This window comes from Dipodomys merriami, unplaced genomic scaffold, assembly GCF_024711535.1.
Source record: "Dipodomys merriami isolate MVZ:Mamm:240054 unplaced genomic scaffold, mDipMer1.0.p SCAF_26, whole genome shotgun sequence".
In the NCBI taxonomy this organism is placed as follows: Eukaryota; Metazoa; Chordata; class Mammalia; order Rodentia; family Heteromyidae; genus Dipodomys; species Dipodomys merriami.
The window spans coordinates 4,732,872-4,758,091 of record NW_027204048.1 but is presented as its reverse complement, the minus strand read 5'-3'; the positions used below and the strand labels follow the sequence as shown (position 1 = coordinate 4,758,091).

General features: G+C 58.0%; 1 protein-coding gene across 1 annotated transcript; it reads left to right on the top strand.

The window, feature by feature from the left end:
• Positions 1–2,230: 2,230 nt before the first annotated feature.
• On the top strand, positions 2,231–24,566 carry Castor2 (cytosolic arginine sensor for mTORC1 subunit 2). The gene is made up of 9 exons (XM_070035586.1): positions 2,231–2,490; positions 13,573–13,643; positions 17,330–17,523; positions 17,618–17,750; positions 18,065–18,188; positions 18,570–18,680; positions 19,065–19,147; positions 20,251–20,345; positions 20,491–24,566. Exons 1-9 carry the CDS (start codon positions 2,378–2,380, stop codon positions 20,554–20,556), a joined length of 990 nt encoding a protein of 329 aa, XP_069891687.1. The 5' UTR covers positions 2,231–2,377; the 3' UTR covers positions 20,557–24,566.
• Positions 24,567–25,220: the final 654 nt, after the last annotated feature.

Sequence of the window (25,220 nt, the reverse complement as noted above, 5' to 3'; positions counted from 1 at the left end):
GCCTGAACTCTGGGCCTGGGCACTGTCCCTCAGTTCTTCAGCTCAAGGCTAGTGCTCTACCACTTTTGAGCCACAGCACCAAGCTTTTTCTGCTTATGTGGTGCTGAGGAATTGAACCTAGAGCCTTAAGCATGCAAGGCAAGCACTCTACCACTAAGCTACCTTCCCAGCCCATTTTTTTAAATTTACATTTTTATATAGTTTATATTTTAATGTTAGTCTCCCTGGTTAAACTGATTTCACCATCTGCTCACAAGTCAGGGACTGAAGACTGAAAAAGAGCAACTTTGGGCATCTAAGTGCAGATGTTAGAGAACTGGACAGATCTTGCCTGTTGTCATTTCCTCCTTAGTTGGCTTATATTTCGTGTTCTGTTTGTTTGTTTCCCTCCAACATCTTTCTGAGTGGCTGATGCCCAGCTGCCTACTTCCTTCCCAGGCCTGTGTTACCGGTCTGGACTAAGTGTGTTTCTACATGGTCCAGATCTAGATCCTAAAGACCTGTGCACATGCATGCAGGCACACAGTCCACAGGTGTTGAACTGACACTGTCACATGCCAGTTACCACGACCATCACTGAGACTCCAGAAGAAAACAGAAAGAAAACATATCATTGCTTTTAAGGAGTTGAGATTTTAGAGATGAGAGGGCAAGGGAAAAAAATAAATATAGTGGCTCACACTTGTAATCCTAGCTACTCAGGAGGCTGAGACTTCAGTACTGAGGGTCAAGGTTAGAAGCCTGGGAAAGAAGGTGGGACTCTTATCTCCAACTAATCAGCAAAAAGCCAGAAGTGGCACTGTGGCTTAAGTGGTAGAGCACTAACCTTAGCAAAAAAGCTCAGGGACAGCACCTAGGCTCTGAATTCAAGTCCCAGGATGAGTGTGTACACGCATACCACACACACACACACACACACTCTCTCTCTCTCTCTCTCTCTCTCTCTCTCTCTCTCTCTCTCTCTCCAGTAAATATCTGCATTATCTAAGCAGTTAAAGCAAGCCTGTTCTGAGATTCAGCACAGAAAGGCTGTGATTTGGGGACAGACACCCCAGAATCTTCCTCTTGATTTTCCACCCCAGCAGGTGGACCTGACGGGTCTCCTCCCGGATGACTCAGCCAGAGGGCAAAGCAGCAGCTGGTCACCTTAACCTGGAAAATTTCCAGACCAGTCAGCCAGGGAGCTGGGGATATTTGCAGGATAGGGTCCACGATGTACCAGCCGTGGCCTGCATTAGCCCCAGCCTGCATTAACCCCGGCCTGTACGGGCCCTGGCATGCACTGGCCCTGGCCTGCACTGGCCCAGGCCTGCACCAGCCCTGGCCTCCACCAACCTTGGCCTGCACTAGCGTGGCCAGTACCAGCCATGGCCTGCATTAGGCCCGGCCTCCACCATTCCTGGCCTGCATTAGCCTAGGCTTCCACCAGCTCTGGCCTGCACCCTGGGGCAAATGCCCAAGGCATCCAGATGTGGACAGATCCTATCCCGCCTCTGGCCTTACAGCCCGGGACCCCGCCCAAATCCCGGCCCTGTCTCTCCTTCCTCCTTCACCTTCCCCCCTCCCCCCCAGTACCCCTCACGCCCCCTCCCCCAACCCCTCAACAAAGACAAAGTCGGCCCGGGCCTCCACACTCAATGCGCCCGGACGCGGCCTCCCCTCCTACGGGCTCCTGCAAAGCCCAACCGGGACATCGGGGCGGATGGTGCCGCGCGGCCTCTAGCCCCTCACTCCCTGGCGTCCCCCGCACTCCCAGCGGCCTCGCTTCCAAGCACCTCGGCCCCCACGGCCCCCGCTTCCCAAACCTCTCCCCTCCTGGCCTCCCCTGGCGCAGGACTTGTGGGCAGGGGAACCCCAAAGCGCCCGTCCCGAGGACGACAGAGCATGCACGCGGGCTCAGATTGCTTCTAAAGTCCTCGGACGTCCTCTCTGCTTCCCTCGCAACCCTGGGGAACCCCGCGTTCTCGCATTCGGGGTGCAGCCTCCTCCAACCGGCGGCCGGAAGGGCCAGGCAATGCGCGGACTACACGTCCCGGCAGGCAGCGCGCGCGTCGGCGCATGCGTGGAGCCCCTCCCCGGCGTTTGAGTGGCAAGTTGTTTGTTACAGCGAAGAGCAGCTGCTGCTGCGCCGGCCGCCGCGCGCCGCTCCGCCCGCTCGGCCGCTCGGGCCCCGCCGGTGCCACCGCTCACCCGCCCGCCCGCCCGCCCGGCTCGCGGCCCCTGGCAGCTTGGCGGGCGTCCTTGGTGCGCGTCCGGGACCGGCCCTGCCCGGCTGCGCAGTGCCCGGGGTCCCCAGCCGGCCGGCGCGCGGGGGGCGGGGGCCGAGCTCGTCCCCGCGGATGAGCCGCCGCCGCGGGGCGCGGGGCGCGGGCGGACGATGGAACTCCACATCCTCGAGCACCGGCTACAAGTTGCCAGCGTCGCCAAGGAGAGCCTGCCGCTGTTCACCTACGGCCTGGTCAAGCTGGCCTTCCTGTCCTCCAAGACCAGGTGAGCGCGCGGGGCCGGACAAAGGGGCGCGGGGGGCCGGGGACGCGGGGGGGGGGCCGGGGCCGGGGACGCCGCCGCCCTGCCGGGACGCCGCGGCCGCGACCCCCAAAACCGCGACCCCCGCCGCGCCCCCCCCAACCGCGATCGCGACCCCGCCGCGACCCCTGCCCGCGCCGCACAAAGCCCGCGCCCCGCGCCGCGCCGGCCCCGCCCCCAGCCCTGACCCCGCGCCCCCGCCGCCTCCCGGGGATCGCGACGCCCCCGGGCGGCCCGGGAATGAATGAACGCGCGGCTGAACGAATGAGTGAGTGAGCGAATGAATGAGCGAGCGAGTGGAGGATAACAGGTGTGGGGCGCGCTGGCCGCCAGGCCCCGGCCCGGCCCCGCGCCCGGGCGCGGAGCACCGGGGGGCCCCGCGGGCCTCGGAGCCCGAGAGCGGCGCGGGCGGGGAGGCCCGGCCCCGGCCGCGCTCGGAGGAGGAGCGGGGAAAACAACCACAAAATAGTTGCAGGCCTCGGCAGGGGAGAGGCGCGGAGTGAGAGGGACGGCGCTCCCCGGCGGGGGCGAGGCCGGGCGGGCGCGGGGCGCGGCGGGGGGACGGGGCTCCGCTAACTCCAGCCCCTTGTTTACCAGCGTGGTGACAGGCGGGGGGGGGGTTGGACGGGGCACCCCGCCACCAAGTGAATGAATGAACGCATTTCCACTCAAGGTTAAGTTGAAATGACAGTCGCAGCCCCCCCTTGCCTGGCGTCCCCTTTAAAAGCTGAGGTCGGAGGACAGGGGAGGGGGAGAATGCAAGGCAAGGCTGTTATTTGCTAGTTAAAGTTCTGGCTTGGAAATCTCACTCTGATTTGTCTTGACTGAAGATCCCCGTCCAGCCATTGTGTGGGGACAGTCACTTTTATTGCAGACAGTCTACTTTATTCTCCTCCTCCTCCCCCCTCCTCCTCCCCCTCTTCCCCTCCGTCCCCTCCCTCCTCTCTGGGCCTGGGTACATACAGCCTGAGGTCTTCCGATTGCTGAAGGTAACCCATTCAACCAGTTGTTTAAAACCCAAAGCAAACAGGTTCCATTCAGAGCCCCCCTCCCCTAACGTTCGCCCTCCCTTCTGCCGCCTGCTGCCTCTGCCCTCAGCCCTCAGCCCCAGGCAGCCGCAGGTCCCAGGCTGGAGGTGAGAGAATTCGAGCAGGGGGCTGGCCAGGGTTTTCTCCAGGCCCTGGTCTTCAGCCCCCATGGCCACCATCCTCGGCCACCATCCCCCAGACTCAGGCTGTTGTTGAAGGCCCTGGGGTGGGGGGAGGGCCGGGGGCTTCTTGGAAAGGCAGTGCCCTGTGGGCTCCCTCAGCCCCCCCCCACCGTTCCCTTTGTGGAGGGACTGGCCACCTTGGCCCACCCCTGCACCCCTTGCAGAATTCACTTTGGAAGTCTCAGAAATAAGCCTGGCTCACCTGCCTGACCACAGGGAGGCCGGCCCCTGAGGCCCCCCTCCTGTCCAGTCCCCTCCTGTGTCCCCCTCTCCTTCCATAGACAGCTGGTGACCAGTCCAGTCTCAAGATGACTCAGAGGTCAAAGGTCACCTTTGGTCTGGTTCCAGAAGGTGCCTGCACATTCGTCCAGTGGCCAGGGCCTGCACATGCTGTGCCCTCTGCACCCAGGCGTGGCTTGGGGCAGCAAGACCAGCCCTCACGGCTCTGCTCTTCTCTGGGGTCAATTCCTGGTGTTCAAGGCCTTTGAGACTCTGGGTCCCGGTATACACGCCACACCACTCACCTGCTTTCCCTTCTCTCCACATCCCAGTAAATTCCACTTCAGCCCTCAAGATGCAGGGACCCAGGGCCCAGGTGTGGTGGCCAGAGCTGTGATCTTAGGTCCTGGGGAGGTGGAGCCGGAGGAGGGAGGCTGAGGAAAGAGAATAGAGGTTCCAGACTGATCAGGCAAAGTGTGAGAGACCTTATCTGAAGATCAGACTAAAAGCAAAAGGGCTGGGAGTGGCCCAAGGCGCAGAGCCGCCTGCCCAGCATGCACAGGGGCCTGAGTTCAGTCCTCAGCAGTGAAAAAAATAAAGGTGTAGTGAAGTCACCCATCCTCAGCCCTCCCTTGAGCCTCCTCCGCCTCCGGGTGACTTACTCACTTCCTCCCTCTGGTGTCACCCTGGGGTGGAGCAGGCATGGGGGGCACAGAGGCCTCCAAGACACCCCCCTCTCCCATCAGGAGCCAGGCCTGTGTAGCAGAGTGGAGCCAGGTGTGGTCCAGTGGGGTGGGGGGAGTCCAGGAGGCTTGCTGTAGGAGACCACCGGAATGCAGGGGCTCGGCCAGGTGGGAAAAGGAGTCTTAGACCTTACATGTGGTGTGCCACCGAGCCTGTGGCTCCAGGACAAAGTTACTCACAGTCACACAGTAAGGGGAGGACCAGGGATTGGAACCAGCCTCCAGCCCAGCTTTTTGCTGGTTATTTTGATGATAGAATCTCTTGGTCTTTTTAGCCTTCAAACTGCAATCCTCCCAATCTCGGCCTCCTGAGTAGCCAGGGTTACAGGCGTGACCACCAGCACTGGAGATACTCAGTTTGGCTAGTGTGGGTTGCGAATCATACCTATACCCAACAGTGCCGCCCTGCCCCCATCTGTTCTGGAAGCTCTGGGTGCACAGGGCTCACACCCAGCCCCTTACTTCCTGAGGGTCTGTCCCACACACTGCCTCTCCCCCAGGCTTCTTAACCACTGTCCCAAACCATGCATGTGCTGGTCTTGTTCTTCCTGCTGGACCTGACCCTTCACCCAGAAGGACCCCCTCACCCTTGACCTTTACCCCCTTGCAGGGGGAAGCTGCACGTGATGGATTTGCACCCTGAAGGCAGAGTGACCCAGATTTCAACCAGGGATTTGAGGACCCTCACCCCCCCCCGGGGAGGGCCTTGGAAGACCCCTGGTGGACAGAGACATACCTCACAAGAAATGGGCTAGGTGCCCTGCCCTTCCTTCAGGGGACAGTGGGCTCACGGGGCTGTGTCTGGAGGAGGGGGTGGCCCGGTGCACTCAGTATCTGATAAAGCTAGGCAGGGGAGTATAGTGGACAGTTCACGGTCAGGTCCCTCAGCAAGGGTAACGTCAGCCCACCAGTCTGTCTTGTGACCACCACCACCCCAACACACAGTGTGTCCAGCCTCCAGGCCTGAATTCTGCCCCTTTGCCTGGAATGTTGCTCCCCGTTCCACCCGTCCTCTTGCTCTTACTTTTAGAGTCTGCTTTCAAGTAGCCTCTTCCAGGAAGTCCCCCCAGAGCATGCTACCAGCCTTACCTGCCCTCCACTAGGGGGGGGCCTAGAAGATGACAGGTAATGGAGAGATAACCGTCAGGATGCTTTGGGCTGCAAATAAGAAAAGGCCAAAAAGTTTTTATCTCACTTTACAAGAAGTTGCAAGCAAGGCTATTCCTGAGTCAGTTAATGGGGGAGGGGTGTGCGTGTGTGCACGCATGCACACACACACACACACACACACACGCAAGCAAGTGCGTGTGTGTGCTGTGCACACACGCACGTGTACGCATGCAAGTCCTAGGGCTTGAGCTTGGGGCCTGAGAGCTATCACTGCACTTTTTCACTGAAGGCTGGCGCTCTACCACTTGAGCCATGGCTCCACTTCCAGCTCTGTGTGTGTGTGTGTGTGTGTGTGCGCGCGCACATGTGCACACGCACGCACACGCACGTTCGCACACATGCATGCTTAATTGGAGATAAGAGTCTGAATGGACTTTCCTGTCCAGGCTGGTTTTAAACTGTGATCTTTGGATCTCAGCCTTCTAAGTAGCTAGGATTTCAGGCGTGAGCTGCCAGAGCCTGGCTTCTTGTTATGATTTTAAATGTAAGAAATTAAGTCATAAGGGCAGGCATGATGGTCATGCCTGTAACCCAGCACCTGGCATATGTTGGGACTTGCTAGTTGATGGCCAGAAGCTCGAATGCTACCTGCTGTCTGAATCCAGGCCGAAATCCTGCTCTGTTCCTTCCATCCCTGGAATCTTCCATCCTTCCATCCCTGAATCTGTCATTCCTGGAGCCCCTGCCATGGGCTGGCCCCTCCCCTAGGGGACACCTAGGGAACAAGCCAGAGTTACAAGAGTTTATGAGGCTTGATTGCCCAAGACTGAAAATAAATAAGAAAAAATATTTCAGATTGCTGCTAAAAGCCCAAAGTCACTAAAACAGGAAATGGGGAAAGCAGCAGTGGTGGGGGAGGGGACAGTCATTTGTCCTGGAGCGAGGCCAGGCCAGCCAGAAGCTGGAGCACCACACAAAGATGGGGTGCTCATTAAACTCCTCAGGATAGCTACTACGGGGTGGGAGGAGGGGTGTTGGCAAAGAGATGCAGAGATTGAACCTTAGTGCCCTATAGAAAATAGAAAATAGAATTAAAAGTAGATTCATCATGTGATCCATTAGTTCCCTGCATTTCTAAGTGTGTGTCTCAAAGAAGCAAAGCAGGGTCCCAAAGTAGCATCTGTACACACAAGCTCATAGCAGCAGAATGTGGAAGTGGCCACAAGTGTCCATGGGTGTGTTTGGGGCAGGGGGTGGTGGATGGATGGCTGGCTGAGTGGATGGATGAGTGGATGGATGGAAGGAAGGAGGGGAGGATAGATAGGTGCATGGATAGATGGGTAGATGGCTAACAAGTATCACACACATCTGATGAAATACTACTCAGCTTAAAAAAAAAAAAAAGAGGGGCTGGGAAGTTGGCTCAGTGGTAGAGCGCTTGCCTTGCATGCCTGAGGCCCTGGGTTCGATTCCTCAGCACCACATAAGCAAAAAGAAAAAAGCCAGAAGTGGTGCTGTGGCTCAAGTGGTAGAGCGCTAGCCTTGAGCTGAAGAGCTGAGGGACAGCGCCCAGGCCCAGAGTTCAGGCCCCACGACCGGACCAAAAAAAAAAAAAAAAAAAAAAAAAAAGATGGCATGCTAGGACTTGCCACAGCCTGGGACAAATTTGTGACAACAAAAATGAGCAGAAAATCGGTCTTCAAAAATGACCGTGTGTGATGCTGTTTAGATGAGGTCATTGGAGTTGTCACAACCATAGAGACAAAAAGACGAATGTGGTTGTCAGGGGCAGCTGGAGGTGGGCACAGAGCTGTTTGGTGGGTGTAGCTTCAGTCGTGTGAGATGAAGAGACCCGAGGATAGTGGTGACCATTGTTCAACAAGATACATTTGCTTTATGCCACAGAACTGTTTGTGCTTAAAAAAAGGGAGCCCCCCCCCCCCCGCCCCGGCCGGTGGCTCACACCTGTAATCTTAGCTACTCAGGAGGCTGAGACCTGAGGATCGGCATTCAAAGCCAGCCCAGGCAGGAAAGTCCATGAGACTCTTACCTCCAATAAACCACTAGAAAACCAGAAGTGGCGCTGTGACTCAAGTGGTAGAGCACTCGCCCTGAGCTGAAGAGCTGAGGGACAGTGCCCAGGCCCAAAGTTCAAGCCCCACAACAAAGAAAGAAAGAAGAGAGAGAGAGAGAGAGAGGGAGGGAGGGAGGGAGGGAGGGAGGAGAAAGAGAAGAAAGAAGAAAGAGAGAGAGAGAGAGAGAGAGAGAGAGAGAGAGAGAGAGAGAGAGAAAGCAAGGAAGAAAGGAAGGTAGGTTAAAATGGCCAGTGTTATGTTCCATAGGCCTCACCATAATTTAAAAGCTCAACTAAGAAACCCATCACTGGTACCTATCATCCTATTGGGATGATGAGATCTGGAGGATCACAGTTTGAGGCCAAACCATATAGAAAAGCTCAGTAGACCCCATCTTATTGCTAGACATGGGGGTGTGCACCTTTCATCCTAAGCTACATGGTTCCAAGCCGGCCTGGGTAGAGAAAGTCCATGAGACTCCATTTCCAGATGAAAGCTGGATGTCATAGCACATGCCTTTAATCTCAGCGATGATAAGAAGTTTAAAACAGGTGGATCAAGGTCCAGGTACATACCCAGGCAGGAAGCAAGATCTTGCATCTCAGAAATAACTAGTGCAAAAAAAAAAAAAAAAAAAAAAAAGAGTTGGAGGGAGGGGAGGGGAATAGGATCTTAATCTTCTCCCCACCCATGCTAGAACCAGAGCTTGAATTCAGGGCCTTGCAGTCTCCGTGAGCCTTGTTCACAGCTGGGGCTCTACCACTTGAGCCATGCCTCTGGGTCTGGTATTTTGCTGGTTAATTGGAGGTGGAGACTCACAGACTTTGCAAACTACTTTTGAAGCCCAGCTGGCTTCATACTACAATCCTCCACATCTCAGCCTCCAGAGTCGCTAGGATTGCAGGTGTGAGCCACCAGGGCCCAGCCTGGGACCATGATCCTCCTGCATCAGGCGCTCAGGTAGCTGGGATTACAAGCTAAAATAAACATTTTCAATCTGCTTGTCTGGCCACGCTAGCCATGACTTGGGGTTTGATCCCTACCTGGCCAGTAGGTACCCATAGGACATCCCCCCCCCACATACACACAATCCACTCCTGGGGACCTACACCTCCTCCCCCCACACTGATACTGGCCCTGTCCCGTCCCACTTATTGAGGTGAGGGAAGCTAGGGGGCAGGCACAGGTGAGCCATCTACAGGAGGACCAGTGGGAGCAGCCACGCTCATGGGGGAAGGGAGGGCAGCAGGCCCAGGGAGCTCCCAGGCCAGCAGCCTGCACAGTTTACCTGCAGGGTGGAGCTGGCATGAGGGCTGTCTCCTCTGGCTGCTTCTACTACTGGAGACATACCTGCAGCCCCCTTTTTATTGCATTTGTTTTTGAGATGGGATCTTGCTTTATGCCTGGACCTACCGGGATTGCAGTCCTCCTCTGTGTGCTACCCTGTGCCGCTGGGATGACAGGGGTGTGCCACCACACTTGGCCACTGGTTGAGATGGAGTCTTATGAACCTTTGTACCCAGACTGGCCTCCCAGTGGGACCCTACTACCACCAATCTCTGCCTCCTGGGTAGGTAGGATTACAGGCTTGAGTCACCCACCCAGACCTTCCTCTAAACTCTAAATCACCCTAGGTGATTACTAATATCTGATACAAAGTAAACACACAATCAAGAGTTGCTGCAAATAAAAACCAAGTCTTTACTGGCTCAAGATGGTCGCTTTTTACTTGAAGGTTTTTGATTCAAAGTTGGTTGAGTCTGGATATGGAATGATTCAGGTTTGAAATCTGAAATGTCCCTGGAAGGCTCCCACTGAAGACTGGTCCCTGGGGGGCAGGACCTGCTGAGAGGAAGTGGGTCACAGGGGCGTGTCCTTCCTGTCTGCTTCCTGGCCACCATGGGGATGAGCAGCTCTCTCCTCCATAATGTCCAGCCAGCCCCGCTTCGCTCATAACTAAAACTGAGGGCCTCAGAGAAGTTAAGTCAATTTCCCAAGGTCACACAGGCAATCCATGGCCAAACCAGGATCTGCACTCCACATGGGAAATGCCCTCTTCACTCCATGCTACGAGCGGGGACCTGGCCTGGGTGCATCGGTGGAGGTGAGACCCCTGGTCCTTCCCAGTGGTCACTATGCACAGGCCTCTGGTTCTGGCCTGTACAGGGTCCAAGGTCACTGTGACCTTGGGCAGATCCTTTCCATGTTCTGAGCCTGGGTTTCTATATGAAGATGGCCCATCTAGGCCAGGCGCAACGCCTGTACAGACTCATGCTCTGGCCCCAGCTGCTGGGACGCGGAGGTCAGGAGATCTGAGCTTCGAGGCCAGCCCAGGCTTTAGAGGGCAAGACTGCGCGCTCAGCAAGCGAGTGGGGTGCGGCGGCACACAGCTGTGATCTCGGTCATGCAGTAGCAGCAGGGTCCAGGGTCCGAGGACCCTATCTGAGAAATAACTCAGGCTGGGATCCTGGCTCAAGGGGTAAAGAACCTGCCTCGCAATTGCAAGCCCCTGAGGCTTAAACCCAATACCACCAAAAGAAGAAGTCAGTGTATAGGAAACTTCTAGAAGTCAGCTATCCCCGATGGGACTTGACCTCACAAAGGAGTGGCTTTGTTCCTAGAAATGTGTAGTGGAGGCCCAGCCCACACCTGCTCTGCTGGGGCTTCCCTCCTGTGTACCCCCAGCCCTTTGGGCGGCTGCTCTTCCCGGCACCCTGTGCCCAACCCCCTGTCGGGGTGCTGCCTTTAGCACGGTCCCTGGGAGCAGACCCTGGGGCATGCCTCCCCTCTGCCCACTTTGCCCTGTTCATGGCCACTTCGGCCCCTTCTGCTGGACACTGGCCTGGCCCTCCCCGGGGTGAGGGCATGTCTGTGGCTCGGGGCCCTGCGGGCACCTGGGGTCTCAGGGACAGGCCCGGGCAGAGCCTGGCTGCGCTGGGCCCGGCAGCTGAGAACAAACAGATCGGGTTTCACCGTGATTGAGTTCAGTGTTCTGAGGGGACTCAGCTTCTCAGCCCAGCTGGAGCCTCACCTCAGCTGGACTGCACGGCTGACCTGGCCCAGAGGTCGGGTCTGCCTAGGCCTGAGGGCACTGTGCAGTTGCCCCCCCCTCCCCGCCAGCCGCCTTTGGAGGTTTGGGGTCCAACACCCAACACCACAGAAAGAAAAAATAAGTAATAAGAGCCAGGTATTGGTGGTTTATGCTTATAATCCTAGATATTCAGGAGGCTGAGACCTGAGGATCACGGTTCAAAGTCAGTCCAGGCAGGACAGACTGTGAGACTCTTATCTCCAGTGAACCACCAGAAGCCAGAAGTGGTGCTGTGGCTCAAGTGGTAGAGCACTAACCTTGAGCAAAAAAGCTCAGGCCCAAGTTCAAGCCCCAGATTGGCACAAAAAAAAAAGGAGGTGGGGGAGAACAGAGGCACAGAGGGAGGGGAGGGGATAAAGGAAGGTAAGGGGGAGGAAATGGAAGGAAAGAAGGAAGGAAGAGAGGGAGGGAGGGAAAAAGATCTAGAGTGGGCAGAGAAGGCAAGTTTGGGCCACTTGAGGCCAGAGGATCCTGGGGACCCCCTGGAACTGCCCCCAGTGGGGAAGAGCCAATCAGAGCTGTCCCTGCCAGAGTGGGAGCCGAGGAGGTGGTGCACCGTGTGGCCAGTCCCAGCTTCCAGGCAAAAGCCGGGCCAGCAGGTGCGGCTGGTAAAGCTGTTGGCTGAGCCGGTTGGAGGCCCCGGGGGGCCCAGCAGAGGGCTCGGGGACTGGCCAGGTGGCGACGGGCCCAGGGTGGTGGCCCAAGGAGACAGGAATGAGCAAAGGTCTTTTTTAGGCTGGGGACACTTGAGCAGGGAGAGAAAGAAGCAGGGGCAGGCAGGCCACTTGGAGAGGCGCCTGGGAGCTTGCTTGCCAGGCATCGGGGGTGGGGGGGTGGCCAGGACATTTGGGAGGGGCCCTCTCCAGCTGGGGGGCTGAGCGGACCCCTGGAGCCTGAGCCTGAGGTCAGAGCTGAGGTCACTGAAGGCCACAAAGGCCACGCTGCCCTGCAGGCTGCCTGCAGCTGAGGGGCTGGAGGGGGCTTGACCACTGACTACAGGAGCACAGGGGGACCAAGGGACAGGCACTCGGGTTGCCAGGCAATGGGACAACTGCTCTGGCAACAGCTCCCCCCTTCCCCCCTGGGAACACGCAGGGCCAAGGTGACTGGAGGACCAGCGGGGTCACACACCATCCAGGGCTGACTTTTGCTTGGTGTCTGCCGTGATTCCCCCAGGGATGCCTCGAGCCCCTCTGGGTGGGGGACAAGCCCAGGGGTTGTGTAAATGTCAGAGGCCAGAATGGGGTCCCAGCCCAGACCCCACCTCCATCATGCTTTCCAGAAGCTTCACATCTCCATTAACTCTGGCCCAGGGGACCAGCTTGGATAAAGACTCGTCTGTCTGTGTAACCTGGTGTGGTTGGGGCACATCTGTGCTCAAGCAACTGAGGCCAGAGGGTCATGAGTTCAGGTTCAGCCTGGGCTCCACAGTGAGGCTCTGTGTCAAAAGGAACGGAGGGGAGGTCAGGGACATGACTCACAGAGCACTCTGGCTGCCAAGTGCAAAGCCCTGAGTTCAAACCCCAGTGATACCAAAAAAGGCGGGCAGACTTGAGTTGGGAGGGGGTGGGGCTTAGCTGGCTGGTGACAAGAGCAAGTGACAGGCATGTCCACCTGCTGTCCCCTGCTTTGACGCTCAGCCTGCAGCTGGCAGGCCCCGGCGCTGGCCCCCAGGGGCGGCTTGCTCCCAGGAATCATGTCCACAGAGGCCACGGCTCCCTTCTGTGTGTGTCTGTGAGTGCCACAGTTGCTGGTTTGGTCTAGCTCTGTAGCGCCCCCACAGCCCTCCAGATTATGGGAGCCCACACAATGTCCCCTCACTGGCCTGGGACTTGAGATTTTAGGGGAGGCTATGCAGGGGCTCCCTGAAAGGAGCCAGGCTAAACCCACAATCTCCACTGAATGGGGAGCTCACCACCGAACCGGGAGTAACTCCAGATTCCATCTCTCCAGGCAAGCGTCGTAAACCCATTAGGGGGCAGGTAGGGACAGAGAGGCCATGTGAAAAATGGCCAGGCACGCCTGAAATCCTAGCTAATCAGGAAGGAGGCTGAGATCGGAGGATTTAAACTTGAATCCAGCCCAGACAAGAAAGTCTATGAGACGCTTCAGCCACCAAAAGCCGGAAGTGGAGCTGGGTCTCAAGTGGTAGAACCAGCCTTACACAAAAAAAATCTCAATGACGACACCCAGGCCCTGAGTTCAAGCCCCAGCATGGGATAAAAGGAAGGGATAGAGGCAGGGGGCAGGAAAAGGGAGGGAGGGAGGGAGGGAGGGCAGGCAGTTTGTCTTCTTCTACACAGGCGGCTTCCTTCCCCAGGGAAGGTGGAGCAACACTCTCAGGCCTGGCCGATGGCTTCAGGTCTGGCTGGCTCAGGTCCTCTGGGCTTCCCACAACCTCCTCTGTCAGAAACAAGGAACATGGTTTGGATAAACTGAGTCACATTCCACTGGCCATGGCCGTGCAGCTGTCACCAGGGACTGCCAGAATGTCCTCTGTCCACTCAGGACTGACCAGGCATCCTTTGTCCATATGTCCACCCAGGACTGACCAGGTGTCCTCTGTCTGTCTGTCTGTCTGTCTGTCTGCCTGCCCAGGTGCAAGTTCTTCAGTCTGACGGAGACTCCTGAGGACTACACCATCATCGTTGACGAGGAAGGCTTCTTGGGTAAGGCTGACCCTCACACAGGGCTGGTGCTGCACCTGATTCATTTTCTTTCTTTTTTTGCAGTGCAGACAAGTCCTCGGGGGACCCCAGAAACTTAGACTTGCTAGGCAAGCTCTCCCCTAGTCCTTGGGTATTTTTTGTATTTTGTATTTATTTTGTCAGTCATGGGGTCTGAACTCCGGACGTGGGCGCTGTCCCTCAGCTCTTCAGCTCAAGGCTGGCACTCTAGGCCCTGGGTTCAATTCCTCAGCACCACATAAGCAGAAAAAGCCAGAAGTGGCACTATGGCTCAAGTGGTAGAGCGCTAGCCTTGAGCTGAAGAGCTGAGGGACAGCGCCCAGGCCCAGAGTTCAGGCTCCACGACCAAAAACAAAACAAAAAACAAAAAAAAAACCCTGCCCTGGAAGAGCCCACCTCACAACTCACACCAGGGCAGTCAGCACGGTGAGCATGCGCAGCGTGGCCAGCTGAGACCCCAGCCACTGGGAATGAAAGGGGTTCTGGGGTGTCCTCAGTCCAGCGTGGCCTGGAGGCACACACCTGTAATCCCAGTACTCTGGAGGCAGAGGGAGGATCACAGCCCGAGGCCAGTCCCAAGCAAAGTACAGAACCTCTGAAAAGCAAACAGCAAACGAAAGAGAAAAAGGCCTGGCAGTGTGACTCAGAGTAAAACACCTGTCCAGCAAATACAAGGCCCTGAGTTCAAACTCCAGAATGACAGAGTTATGTTGTGGGAAGATTATGAATGCATTCTCCAACATGTTTCTCCCTTTGCCGTGGCCACTCATGAACCCTTCCCCAGCACTGATGGCTGACTTGGTTTCCGCGGCAGCACCAGGCAGAAAGATCCGAAAGCTATGGGGCCTGGGGCCAACTCTGTGGGTGTGGAAGGCAGGTGTGCAGAAAGTGCCAGAAACAGGGAAGGGCCCTGCAGTGAGGCCACTTAGTCTGAGCCCCCAGGCGTGGCAGGACATGGTGGTTACCGACAGAGCTGCTGGTAGGAGGCCTCCCTGGACCACAGCCTAGAATGAGACAGGAAGCCCGCCAGGCTTGCATACACGGGGGCCAAGCCACCAGCGCAGAGTGCCCACTCAGCCCATCGGGCCCTGGCAGGGACACCCGCGCCCCCCCCCCCCCCCACACACACACCACTGTCCATCCACGCAGCATCCTCCCGTGCTCCTGTGTGACATTGGGAATCGTAAATCAAACCAAGCTATGTCAGGGATGAGCCAACACTGCTCAGCCGGCATAGGTGGCCGAGTGCAGTGGTACATGCCTATAATCCTAGCACTCGGTAAGCAGAAGCAGGAGACTCTCCATTCAAAGGCAGCCTAAGCTACATAGTGAGACCCTGTCTCAAAAATAACCTAAGTTGAATCCAAACACTGGTGGCTCATACCTGTAATCCTAGCTGCTCAGGAGGCTGAGATCTGACAATTACATTGAAAGCCCACCTGGGCAGAAAAGTCTGTGAGATTCTTATGTCCAGTTAATGAGCAAAAAGTCAGAAGAAGAGCTGTGGCTCAAATGGTAGAGCACCAGCCTGGAGCAGTAAAGTTCGGAGGCAGTGTCCAGGCCCCGAGTTCAAGCCCTAGTAAGTTGATATGTGTCACAAACCATGACCCACAGTGCTAAATACTAGAAATTGGGGTGTGTGTGTGAGAGAGAGTGAGAATTCAGGGCCTCATGCTTGGTAGGCAAGTGCTCTACCACTCTAATAATACCTCCAGTCCTGTTTTACTCTTTTAGTTTTTCTTCAAGTAGAGTCTTGTATTTTTGCCTAAGGCCAGACTCTGGCCTTGACCCTCCCACCTGTGGCCTTCTGCAAAGCTGAGACCACAGATGTGTATCACTCCACTGGGTGCACTGCTTGAGATGGGATCTTGCTAACTTTTTGTCCAGATTGGTTTTGAATTGTGAGGTCTCCACCTCCCCTGTCCACAGGACCAGCCAGGAGCCAGGAATCACTCTTTCTATCCTCACTTGACACAGAAGATACTGAGACACAGAAATATTGCCCAGCTTGCCACAGGCCTTATGGCTTCAGAGTTGTGGCATTTCTGCATGCCCAGGACTGACCTGGGCAAGGAGGTGCAGGGGCCCAAGCTGCATGTCTGAGCATCTTTTAGCTCATTGGCAGAAATGCAGGCCAGAGCCACAGTCTGAGCAGGCAGCAGTACCTAGTCCTGCTTGGCAGGAGAAATCTGGGAGGGCTTTCCATAAGAGACATGCCCACAGCAAGCCCTAGGAGAAGAAGTGTGCAGCCAGGGTTTCTGGGACTGGGGCCTCGAGAGTGAGGAGGTGAGGTGACAGGAGGGGATGGGACCCGTGGCTCCCACCTTGCTGGAGGGCAAGGCTGGCTTGGACTTGCCTTTGTACCCACCCCTGCGGCTCATCTGAAGCCCCACGGCTGTCCCTGGGGCGCTGTCAGGACTCTTACATGATGGTGCGCCTGGAAGATTCACCACAGAGACCACGGGACATTCGCTTCCCTTTCTGAGCCTCAGCCTGGCGTGGTGACATGAAGAAGGGACAGCCCCGCGCCTGGCTCTGGAAGAAAGGCCTCGCCTGCCCTGGCCCCCGCCACCCACCCTGACACACACACACACGCACGCATGCACGCACGCACGCACGCATGCACACGATATTGGTGCCTGGGAGAAAGGGCCCACCTAGGGGGCAGAGAACCCTGCCCACCCAGGAGGGACAGAGGGCATCTCACACTGCCCTGGTTAAGCACCCTCCATCGCTAGGTAGAGGATCCTTAGAGCTAGAGAGGATGAAGCTGGGGTTCTGGGGTGCACTGGGGAATTGTCCTGGCTCCCCTCCCAGCCGCTCAGCTCACTGGCTGACCACAGGCCCTTCTGGGCCAGCATGGCCAATGGGCTTGCGTGGCTCCAGTTGCCATGGCGACCAGAGTGGCAGGTGGAAGCCCTGCAGGCCTCCCTCCTCCTCCCCAGTGTTCCGGGCCTGAGGCCTGAGGCCAGCCCAGCCCCCTTCCCTGCCTGCCTCCCCATTGCTCCCCCAGACAGCCCTGCCTTCCAAGTCACATGCATTGGACTCCTGGCCTGTCTCAGTAACTTGAGGGAATCCCTGGCCCTCTTGGGCACCTGGTTTGGGGATGGGTGCCGGGGATAACCCTGCCTCTCAGTGGGGTATGGAGCATCAGTGCACTCGGAGGACCTTGCTCCCTGCCCCATTCTGGGCCCCCGCTGTGGCTGCATGTGGGTTCCTGTGCCCTAGGCTCCTTGGTGGGGGGGTCCCTGCAGGCCCATTCCCAAGGTCTGCCGGGTAGAAGAGAAGCCAGGGCCTGCTGAACCCTCCTGCCCCTCCACCAAACTCCCGGGGAGCCTGGTTTGAAAACCTGGGCACAGTTGCATGTGAGATGAGGGTGACAATGGTGACAGTCCCTTCCCCCCTACACACACACATCGCAGGGAGGTGGGAGAAGCACAAAGGCATTGCCAGCTCTGCTTTGCAGCTGGGGAAACTGAGGCACAAACCCCTTGGCCACATGCTCCCTGCCCTAGCATGTCTGGCTTATGGACAGCCACTCAGGAGGGCCCTGGCTGGCAGGGTGTATGGGAATGGAGCTGCAGGCGTCATGTGGATCCATGAGGGGCAGCACTGGCCACCAGGCCACGGCCCCTGTCCCGGCCTCAGCCTGCCCTGCCCTCCTGCAGAGCTACCCTCGTCGGAGCACCTGAGCGTGGCCGACGCCACCTGGCTGGCCCTCAACGTGGTGTCTGGCGGCGGCAGCTTCTCCAGCTCACAGCCCATCGGGGTCACCAAGATCGCCAAGTCGGTCATTGCACCCCTGGCTGACCAGAACATCTCCGTGTTCATGCTGTCCACCTACCAAACGGACTTCATCCTGGTGAGCGGGGCTCCCCGCCCCTCACCCCTGCACTCGGGCTCCCCCCGCCCCCGGGGCTGCTGGGCGACGCTCAGGGTCCCCGCCCTCTCTCCAGGTACGCGAGCGAGACTTGCCCTTCGTCACGCACACCCTGTCCTCCGAGTTCACCATCCTGCGTGTCGTCAACGGAGAGACGGTGGCAGCCGAGAACCTTGGCATCACCAACGGCTTCGCGAAGCCCAAGATGGGTGAGTTGGCCGCGGAGTGGTTCACGTGGCAGTGCATCAGTCTCGAGTGGAAAAGCCAAGGGAGCGCAGGAGGTCCTGAGTTCAAGCCCCAGGACCGGCACAATTTTAATAAGCAAACACATCCCAGATGGGTGAGACTGGGCCCGAGGTTCACACGGGATGGCGTCGGGTGGCTCCCAGGACTGCCCGTTGGTCCCGCGTCCTGAAGAGGGCGCTGTGAGTGGCGGAGGCCAGACACCAACAAGTGGCCTGGGCTGGCCCGCCCCCCACAGCCTCCTCCATTCCCGCCTGAGCGCGTCCCCATGTCCTCACAGTTCAGAGGCCTGTCATCCACCCGCTGTCCAGCCCCAGCAACCGGTTCTGTGTCACCAGCCTGGATCCCGACACGCTGCCTGCCGTGGCCACACTCCTCATGGACGTCATGTTCTACTCCAACGGGTAGGGGGTGCCCCCGGGCTGCGGCCAGGCCCTGGAGCTGATCTGAGGGGGGAGGTACAGTCCTCGCTGGGAGCTGGTCTGAGAGAGCCTAAGGGGAGAACTGGACTCTGGCATCCACAAAATCTGATGAAGTCTGCAAAGGGCCCCCCGGGGGCGGGGGGGGGGTGTCCTGCCCCCGGGTCTCCAGAAGCAGCATGGGCAAAGGCTGGCATCCTTCCTCATCTTCTGTGAAGCTGGAGTCCAGCACATGCCGGAGACCTGCACAGTGTGTGCCAGGCCCAGCCGCAACCTCTGATGAGACCAGCTTGTCTCTTGCATAGGGGCTGCTGGGCAGGTGGGTGGGACCCCATCCCCCGTCCTGACCAGCACCCTGGTCCCCAGAGTGAAGGATCCCCTGGCGGCCGGCGAAGACTGCGGCCATATCCGCTTCTTCTCCTTCTCCCTCATCGAGGGCTACATCTCCCTGGTGATGGATGCGCAGACCCAGCAAAGGTGAGCAGCTGAGTCCTTCCCCAGGGTCCTCCCCAGTCCCCCACAGCATCCTCCCTACTCCCCTGGAGTTCTCCCCACTCCCCACATCCATGGGATCCTCCCCATGTCCCACGGGGTCCTCCCCTCTCTCCCCAGGACCAGAGCATGATGACATAATGCAGGGCTTTCAACCTGGCCCTAGGCTTGCCTTTCCCCAAGATGAGGTGTGTGGGCACCCCTGCTGAATGCCCGGTCGCAGTGCCCCTGGGGCCCTGAGCTCTGCCCTACACCAGGCCTGGGCCACTGCCCTCCCATCCTGGGGCAGTGCTCATTGAGGCTTCCCTGGAGCTGCTGGAAGGGGGTGTGATGCATGTGCTTCCTCTGAGCATCCTCTCACGCCCGAAGGTTCCCCAGTAACCTGCTGTTCACCAGCGCCTCCGGAGAGCTGTGGAAGATGGTGCGCATCGGAGGGCAGCCTCTAGGGTTCGGTGAGTGGTGGCCGGGGTGCAGAGCGGGGGCCGGCATCTGCACAGGGACGGGGGGCTGCTGGCTCAGAATCTGGGTGATGCAGTCCCACATAGCTCCTAGGAAGACTCCAGCCGCCAGGGACCCCAGGGGCAGACACCCCCACTTCTCTGACTCTCAGTGGCAGCGTACCCGCCTGGCAGGCACAGGGCCCTGGTTCCAGCCCCAGCACCACAGAAGCGATAAGAAAGGAATGACAACCCCAGCAATGGCGGCTTCCACTTGATATCAGGGAAATGGAAGGTGGAAAAATATCACTGGGAACTCAGAATGTTAGTCGCCTTCAGCACTTGGATGTTTGGCTTCTCCAGTGAGCCCGGGACACCCTAGCCCAAAACCGTGACCTTGCCTTGACCTTGTCACGCTGACAGGACCCTGCAGAGAGAATTGCCCACCGGTCCCTAAAACCCAGCCTAGTGCCCTGTCCACAGTTTTTCCCTCAACCTTGGTCTTTGGTTGGTTGGACTGGGTTTGGTTTGGGGGCATCTTTCTCTACATGGCCCAAGCTAGCCTTAAATTCATGATCCTCTTGCCGCTGCCTCCTGAGGGCTGGGATTACAAACGTACACTGCTGTGCCCAGTCTTAGAATGGTAGCTTTTTTAACTAGGTTGAGAAAGTTGGTGACTGGTGTTTTATAAAATGACATAGACCAGCTGGGTGCCGGTTGGCTCACACCTGTAACCCTAGCTACTCAGGAGGCTGAGCACTGAGGCTTATCCTGGTCAGGAAAGTCTATGAGATGCCTGTTTCCAGTTAACCAGCAAAAAGCTGAGGTTGGAGACGTGGATCAAGTGGTAGAGCACCAGCCTTGAGTGAGGCCCTGAGCAAGCCCTGTACCAGAGCGCACGGGCATGCGTGTGCGCGCGCACACACAAACACACAACACAGGTGACAAAGACAAGGAAACAAAAGGCCAGAGGGACAGAGGCAGGTGTAAGGCTCTATGGTGGTGCTTTGGTGGCCCGTGGCTAGAAAAGGGCCTGGATGGACAGGCACATAGCTGAGCCCCAGGGGGGGCAGGGGAGGAAGCCTCTGAGTGGGCATCCTGAGCACCCTGTTTTGCAGATGAGTGTGGGATCGTGGCGCAGATCTCGGAGCCGCTGGCTGCGGCAGACATCCCTGCCTACTACATCAGCACGTTCAAGTTTGACCACGCGCTGGTAAGTGGGGCTTGGGGCTTGGGGTGCCAGGGGCTGGGCAGTGCCGGGGGGAGGGGGAGCGGGGGGGAGGGAGCCTCCAGGCTCGGGCATCCGGCTCTGTATCTTTCCGGCCTCTGGGCTCAGGTGTTTGGGTCCATGTCTGCAGATTCCAGAGGAAAACATCAGCGGGGTGATCAGTGCCCTGAAGGTCAGTCATGCAGAAAAGCACTAGAAGGTTCTGAGCTCCCTGCCGCCACCGCGGGGCCACCGGCCCCTCCTGGAAGGTTGTTCTCGCAGTGTTTATCTAGAGACTGGAAGACGGGCCAGGGGACCCCGGAAGGGGCCTCGGGGACACTCCTTGATTGCCAAGGCCCCCCCAGCCCTCCCGCCCCCTCCCAGAGCCCCGCCCCTCCTCGTACCCCACCCCAGAAGATGGCTTCAGGTTCCAGGGGCTGGGGAGAAGATCGCCCTGACATCGCGTGCGCACGGCCCAGGGCCCACACCAAAGGAAGTCAGTACCCCCCCCACAGATGCTGGGGTCTTGTTCCTTGTGATGTCTTGGGAGAACAGTTGGGGGAGGGGGCGGAGGGTATGGAGGTCGCTGGACTCCAGTTCCATCAGCTCAGGGCTGGTTCCCACAGAGTGGAGGCCAGTGGGGCCCCCAGAGTGACAAGGGGGGGCCCAGTTCTCCCCTGCCCTGCCCCTGCCTGCCAGTCACAGGGCCTGTACCCCAACCCCAGCATGACTGCCAAGGGGGACCCTGTCCACACCCCCTCCACAAGCACCAGGTCCTGGGGGACAGGCGCCCGGGAGAGCCACCAGCCTGGAGTGCCAGCTCCCGCCTATTGCTTTCCCAGCACCCGCCTTGGGTGGGTGGAGCCTCAGTTTCCCCACAGTGGGGGTTTCCCCGGCTTCCCAGGCCTGGGGTGTCTTAGGTCACCCCCTACCTCCCCAGTCATTGACTAGACCAGCCTGGGGCTTCCCTGTCACCCTCCCTGCTTCACTTTTGGGGGACAAGTCACCCGCCGCTTCCCACACTGCAACCCAGGGTGCTGGCGGGCCCCGTACTTGGCTAGGAGCAGCGTGCTAAGTCTTGATGGACGCCGGCGCCTGGCTTTGGTTTTTGTCTAGTGTGTTTGTGCCCAGCCGCTGTGAGCAGTGGTGGCCGGGGGAGCTCTAACAGGAGGTTCTGCAGGTCTTGCAAGTCCTCCGGGACACGGTGGCCCTCCCAGGCCCTCCCAGCCAGCATGGACTTGTCTGGGGCTCAGTGGGGACCAGGAGACCCGAGAGCCGCATGGAAGAGGCCCAGGAGCAGAGCCCCCCACTCCCTGGGTCTTCCTGCCTTTTCTCAGGCTGTGGCTGAACCCCAGGAGGTGACAGATGGGGGGGTGTCTCCTTGTGAGGGGCTGGTGTTGATTAGAACCCCACTTTCCTGTCCACTCTTGAAGTCGATTTATTTTGCACAAAACTCTTGACCAACCAAATCTTGAAAATCATTCGCTGGTTCCAAAGGGAGGTGGGCAGGGGGGCAGCCTAGGGTGCCCGGTCCGCTTTCTGCCCTCGGAGGGCCTCGACTTTCTGGGGTACACCTCTGCATACCCCTTTCTGTCTGCTTTTCTGGTCGGTCGTTCCTTCTCACCCTGCAAGTGTATTAGCCCTGATCCCCCAGAATCGCGTGAAAGCCCCTCCCCTGATCCCCCAGAATCGCGTGAACGCCCCTCCCCTGTACTTCCAGAATCGCGTGAACGCCCCTCCCCTCCCCAACATCCTGGAGTTGTCTGTTGTACACAACTATCAATACCTGTGTTTTATGTCGATAGAGATATATACTGTAAATAGCATATATACTTGAGCAATATATACGTTAATATATTCTGCGTGCGTGAGCGTGGACACGTGTGGCCCAGCACGTCGGCCACGCGCACACAGACACATTTGAGCCACCGAGTTTTTGAATTCAAGTATATAGGCAATGCCTTCAGAGGGCAGGCCATGGTGGCTCAGGCCTCGCCGGTGGGGAACGGAACCCACGCCCCACCCCCACCCCCGAGCCTGGGGCAGGAGTGGGCCTGCGCCCTTTTGGCATGCCTGTTTGATTTGGGGAAATGCTGAGCCAGGGAAACAGGAGTTGGGACTTGTTGCTTTGAAACAGGCTGGTCCCCTCCCTAGCCGGGATCACACCCCCCCCCATCCTCGGATGGCTATGAAGCTGGGGATGCCCGCCTTGTATCCAAGCTCAGAGATGTCTGGCTTTCCCTAGCCTGATGTGCACCAGCCCTGTGTGAGCCAGGTGGTCCCTGCTGTGGGGGCCCTCTACCCCCCCCCCCAGCTTGTTGAATGTGAGGGTGAGTCCGGGTCCCACGTGGAGACACGTGTTTCCATGGCGTCTACGAGGCTCCCTGGGTGCTGGCTGTGAGGTCTGAGTGAGTGAGTGAGTCGGGAAGCGTGAACACTGAGATCTTGCCCTGGCGTGTGACAGCGCTCTTCTGTACCCTCAGCCTAGTTCTGGTCCAGCTAGATGACAGGTATTGCCAGCTTACACCCCCAAAGATGCATGTGGCCCTGAGCCCATCGCCTCCCCTCCCCAAGACCCTGGGCAACGCCTCCAAACCACCAGCCCTTGCCCTTGCCAGAGGCAGGGCCCTGTGGGCAGGGGTGGCACTGGGCCTGGGCCTGGTGCCCTGGCCCCCACCAGGCAGCTGGACCATACTGACCAGTCTGGTGTCCAGCAGACACTTGGTCTGATGAGGCCCCTGGAAGACACGGAGTCAGAAGGGAGGACTTGGGCAGGTTCCAGGGCGAAGCCCTGCCCCCCACCAACCCTGTGTCACCATGTGATTGAAGTTCTTCAAACAGGGAAGCTGGGCCTTGTGCCACCAGTCCCCCATCCATCCTGGGCCAGCTCTGAGCCTCTAGGTTCGATGTAGGACAAAGGCCCCACTTTGGAGGTGCTCCCTGGAGACACCCCACCCGCGGTGGCCATGAGGGCCATGGCTCTCCAGCAGGAACAAGGCAGATCCTTGGATTTCCTGCCACTCTTGGGTGCAGCCCAGAGGGAGGAGGTGGGGGTGATAGTCTGGGGTGCCCCCACGGCCTGGGAGACTGCTCCACGCTTCCCATTTCCTCCATCTTCAAACTCACCCCAGCCCTTTGCAGCCAGGCATGCTTACCTGTCCCCGCTCTTTCCCACAGACAGGTGAGGGAGCAGCCGCCACTCCAGACTGCTCTCCAGGGAAGGCAACCCAGTTGGCCTCGGGCCGTGGCACTGGGGGATGGCCGGCCTGCTGGTGGAAGTTTGTGGCTCTTGGTGTAACAGGAGGCAATAGACACCAGGCCAGGCCCTGTGGGCCAGGGTGCTGTTCAATGTGGAATTCAGTTCATGCATGTGTGTGCCTGTATGTGTGTGTGTGTGGACATGTTCTAGGCATGAGCCTGTGTGTGTGTGTGTGTGTGTGTGTGTGTGTGTGTGTGTGTGTGCGTGCACAGAGCCCAGCCAGGGACTGGTTCATTAAGTATTCAAAGTCCTTGGGAACACCCTCTAGGCTCTGGCTCCCTGGAGAAAGGGGTTGTCCAGGTAAGATGGCCTCACCCCAGTGGGTGCTGGCAGGACAGAGGTATCTAGCAGCCGGCCAGGCCTGCCCAGAGTAGGGGCTCTTCAAATAACCCCAATTCTGAAGACAGTATTCACAGAAAGAGGAGGTGCCCCTCATCCATGGGGGCTCTTCTGGGAATAGAGGTAAAAGGCAGGGCCAATTGAGGGCCCCACAGGCCATGCCCAGTGCATTTCCTTGTCCACTGCCTCAGTTTCCCTATTATGAAACTGATCCAGGAAGGGTTGGGCAGGGTTGCCTTGGGAACCATCGGGGACTGACAAGGATAGAATTCCTGGTCCCCCCTCTTGTTCTATGCCAAAATCATTTCCGTTATCCCGAGATGGAAGGGTGGATGGATGGATGGATGGATGGGGTTCAGGGGACAGCAGGGCGGACACGCCCACCCTCAGCCCCCAACCCTCCTGGCACACTCACCAGCACCAAGGCACCTCCTTGGGCCTGGGCGATGGGGAGACCAGGCAACAGCACCCCAGGGCCCTCATGATTTCTTTTCTTTGTCGAAGAAACACAAAACCCTTGAAATTCATGTACTGTATGATGGAGAGAAAAAAAGTACTTAATGTTCCCTAAAAAAGACAGTATATTTTGTACTTTGTAAAGTGTTCATTAAAATGAAGGGGAAAACGTGGTGGCCGCTGGTGGTCTGGTTTTGTGTGGGTTTACCCAGTCTCTTTCTTCTTCTCCATGCTGTGGTTGGGGGGAACACAGGGTCAGGAGTGGGTGAGGGAGGACTCCTCAGAGCTGGAGGGCTGTATTTACCACTGAAGCTCTGCGAGGGGCCCCAAAACTTACCATCACAGAAGCCGTGGCACATAATCAGGGACAGTTTGGCTCGGCCATGCTTGGGTCATCCTGTCTTCATGTCCTGGCCCATTTCCTGTTCCTCTAGCCAAATACCTGAGCCTGCCTGCTTCATAAAGGAGAGGTGTTTTTTGGTTTGGGTTTGGGTTTGCTTTTTTTTGGTCGGTTGTGGGGTTTGAACTCTGGGCCTAGACAATGTCCCTCAGCTCTTCAGCTCAAGGCAACAGCTCTTCCACTTGAGCCACAGCGCCACTTCCCGTTTTCTGAGTGGTTAATTGGAGAGAGAAGTCTCACGGACTTGCCTGCCTGGGCTGGCTTTGAATGCGATCCTCACATCTCAGCCCCCTGAGTAGCTAGGATCACAGGTGTGAGCCACCAGCGCTCAGCAAGAAGAGGTTTATGAAGCTCCTGGGTTGGGAGGTCCAGCTCAGCATGGCGGTGGTATCCTGGTACAAACTTGTGGGAGAGGGACCCAGGCACA